The following is a 3,807-nucleotide window of genomic DNA, read 5'->3' on the forward strand; positions in this document are numbered from 1 at the left end:
CTGTCCCTCAGCTCTTCAGCTCAAAGCTAGCGCTCTACCACTTGAGCCACAGCGCCACTTCCGGCTTTTTTCTTTTTGCTTATGTGGTGCTAAGGAATCGAACCCAGGACCTTGAGCATGCAGAGTAAGTGCTCTACCACTGAGCCACCTTCCCAGCCCCTTGCTTTTATTTTTGAGTCAGAGTCTTGCCATTACCTTTACCTGGGCCGTCCTCAAACTCAAAATCCTCCTGCCTCAACTTCCCTGGCATATGAGATTACAGATATGTGCCATTACTCCTGGCAAGAACTTTTCTCCTTCTTTCTTTCCTTCCTTCTTTCTTTCTTTCTTTCTTTCTTTCTTTCTTTCTTTCTTTCTTTCTTTCTTTCTTTCTCTCTTTCCTTCCTTCCTTCCTTCCTTCCCTCCCTCCCTCCCTCCCTCTCTTCCTTCCTTCCTTCCTTCCTTCATTCCTTCCGTTTTTTGGTCTGATACCAGAACTCAAATTCAGCAGTTCCTGATAGTTTCCTTCATTGACTAGTACTCTATCAACTGAGCCACTCCTCCAACCTAAAATTTTTCTTTTAGTGTCAATAGTTCAGGAAATTAACTTCTCTGATTCCCTTCTCTGGCCCTTATAGATAATTGTGGAGGGCACTGTAGGATCTGTCTTTTTAGTCCCTATCTCCTGGAACCTCGCAGGGTGGCCAGCAGGAATGAAAACAGGGCTTGGAGCTTACAGGACTATAACCTGTGGAAGTCCAAAGCCCCAGGGCCTCTGATCCCATGAAGACTTGAGATCGTAGTAGGAAGAGGGGGTTGGGGGACTCCCTCTGACACCCAGACTGGCTGGAGCCTGTTGCACCGACCCAAGAATCTCCAGCTCAGACTCCCCTTCCCTCCCCTTCCCTTTCTCCTCCCCTCTCCTCCCCTCCAGTTCCCTCTACCCCCCTCCCCTCTCCTTCCTTTCTTTTTTGTTGTCATGGAGCTTGAACTCAGGTCCTGAGTGCTGTTCCTGAGCTTTTTCACTCAAGGCTAGTGCTCTAACACTTTGAGCCACAGTGCCACTTCTGGCTTTTTCTGAGTAATTTATTGGAGTTAAGAGCGTCGTGGACTTTCTTGCCCAGGCTGGCTTTGAACCATGATCCTCAGATATCAGCCTCCTGAGTAGCTAGGATTACAAGTATGAACCATTGGTACCCAGCAAAGACTCCATTTCTTCATGCCCAGCTCCCTCTCTGATGGCCCAATTAGAATGCCAACACTCTGCTGCAGCTGCATTTTTAGATGTAATCAGGAGCCTAGTTTGGTGGGATACACCTGTGGTCACACCACTTAGTAAGCAGGAGGATCAGGAGTTTGAGATTAGTCTTGGTTACATAGTGAGACCCAGTTAAAAAAAGAAAACAAACCAACTAAATAAAACCAAAATATGTGAATCAGCCGGGCGCTGGTGGCTCACGCCTGTAATCCTAGCAACTCAGGAGGCTGAGATCTGAGGATCGCGGTTCAAAGCCAGCCCGGGCAGGAAAGACCGTGAGACTCCTATCTCCAATAAACCACCAGAAAACCAGAAGTGGCGCTGTAGCTCAAGTGGTAGAGCGCTTGCCTTGAGCTGAAGAGCTGAGGGACAGCGCCCAGGCCCAGAGTTCAAGCCCCACTACCGACCAAAACAAAACAAAAAACAAAACAAAAAATGTGAATCAGCCTGTCATCGGGGAGCGAACATGAAGTTCAGAGCCAGTCAGCTAGGTCTGGGATGTAGCTCAGTGGCAACGCACTTGCCTAGCAAGTACAGTGTCTTAGGTTTGATCCCCAGTGCCAAAAAAGCTAAAACTAAAAGACAAAAACCCAAAAAGCCAGTTAGCTCTGGGTTCAGGGTCAATGACCATCAGCTGAGTAGGCTTGGGTATATCACTGTCATCTCAGCATGCCTCAGTTTCTCCCTTGTAAAGCAGGGATAACAAGACCTCCTTCAGAAGGTATTGAAATCTTTCAACATACATGGTTGATGTATCATCAGGGTGCCTGCTGTACAGCTGTCCAGTCGCTGGCTCAGTATCCTCATCTCTCTCCTTCCTTGCTTCTGCTCCACAGTCCCCATGCCCTCCAAAGCCAGCAGCCTCTCGGCCCTCTCATTGGCCAAAGACAGCCTGGTTGGCGGCATTACCAACCCCAGTGAGGTCTTCTGCTCCGTGCCTGGCCGCCTCTCCTTGCTCAGCTCCACATCCAAGTACAAGGTGACCGTGGGGGAGGTACAGCGGCGACTCTCGCCTCCCGAGTGCCTCAACGCCTCCCTCCTGGGGGGTGTCCTCCGCAGGTAGGAAGGCTAGCCCACAACCCCCCCCACAGCACCCCAGCCAAAGTCTCATGACTAAGGCATCAGCGAAGGGCTAAGCTTCCTCCTATGCCCTAGTGTCATCTCTGCCTTGGTCTCCTTGTTAGACAAAGAGCCCAGGGACTCTAGGGACAGGCCCAGGTTCCCAGCCACTCCCACAGGTCTTAGGGCCTTAGGGGTGGGGAAAATGACAGAGAAAGAAGGGCTGGAGGACTCAGTGGGCAGGATGGGTAAGGCTGGCTCTTGGAAGTACCATCTTCTCCTTCCTGCACTTCTTGTTTTGAGGGTGGAGAACATGGTTTGTCTCTGTCATTGTGTGTGTTTCTCTCTTTGCATGCCTTTGTGTCTGGGAAGGGTATTTCTGCTTAAGGAGATGGCCTTGTTAACTGTTAGTGGGAGTGTGTGTGTGTGTATGTGTGTGTGTGTGCGCACACGCACGCATCTGCAGCTAGTTGTGTGTATATTTATATGCCTGTTCCTTTGTGGGGCTGTCTCTGTGTGACTGTGCTATCTCCTCATTCCTAGTCTCTTCTAGCATCCCAGAGGGATCTGTGTGAGTCTTGAGTGCCTGTACTGCAAGGAGTTGGTTATTTATTTAGTCTGAGTCCAGGACTTGGTATTTATGCTTTTGCTCCTTGACTGGTGCTTTACCACTTCAGTCACACCTCTAACCCCACCCCTCCTGCCCCTGAGTGTCTGTAGGTGTCTCTGGCACCTGAATTGTTGCCAATATGTCTGTGTCCATGGATGATGTCTGTCAGTTGTACATCTCTGCATGTGTGTTCTCTACTGGTGTGTATATGTCTCTATAGCCTTGATCATCAGTGTGTGTTTATCTGTTGTATCTGTGTGTGTGTGTGTGTGTGTGTGTGTGTGTGTGTGTGTACTTTCTGGCTCTCTGAATGTCAGTATAAGAGCCTATGTAGCCCCAATAAATGTGTTCAGGTGGGGAAGAGCCTAAGATGCTGCTCTGTTTTGCCTCACTCTGTTAAGAAGCCTGGGAAGGAATGACTCTTGGAGCTGGGTGGAGAAGACTGAAAAACCAGAGCAAGGTTAGAGAGATGTTGAGATAGTGCTCAAAGAGACCCCAGAGAATCTCTAAGAACAGACACAAACCTCAATAGGGGTTGAGAGAGTCAACAAGGCCCTTGGGGGTCACTTAGCCTGTAGGCTTCTTTGTTGTCTTCATAGTTGTGTGTGTATGTGTGTGTTTCTCTCTGCATGTCAAGGGCCAAGTCCAAGAATGGTGGCCGGTGTCTACGGGAACGGCTGGAAAAGATTGGGCTTAATCTGCCAGCTGGCCGTCGGAAGGCTGCCAATGTGACCCTGCTGACTTCACTGGTGGAGGGTGAGTGCGGCTTGGATCTTGAGGGACAGCTGTAGTTTGTGTGTGTGTCCCTGTGTGTCTGTGCACATGCAGTAGAGAGCTGCTTGTGGTGTGTGCCTCTGTGTGTGTGTGTGTGTGTGTGTGTGTGTGTGTGTGTGTGTGTGTG

General features: G+C 49.7%; 1 protein-coding gene across 1 annotated transcript in view; it reads left to right on the top strand.

The window, feature by feature from the left end:
* Tfap2e (transcription factor AP-2 epsilon (activating enhancer binding protein 2 epsilon)) overlaps positions 1 to 3,807 on the top strand; it is a 19,585-nt gene that overhangs the window by 15,269 nt on the left and 509 nt on the right. The window contains exons 4-5 of the mRNA XM_013034051.1: positions 2,074 to 2,296; positions 3,544 to 3,662. Of these exons, the coding sequence (XP_012889505.1) occupies positions 2,074 to 2,296; positions 3,544 to 3,662 (342 nt within the window). The remainder of the gene's footprint in view (positions 1 to 2,073; positions 2,297 to 3,543; positions 3,663 to 3,807) is intronic.

The sequence above is a fragment of the Dipodomys ordii genome, unplaced genomic scaffold, assembly GCF_000151885.1.
Source record: "Dipodomys ordii isolate 6190 unplaced genomic scaffold, Dord_2.0 Scaffold181, whole genome shotgun sequence".
In the NCBI taxonomy this organism is placed as follows: Eukaryota; Metazoa; Chordata; class Mammalia; order Rodentia; family Heteromyidae; genus Dipodomys; species Dipodomys ordii.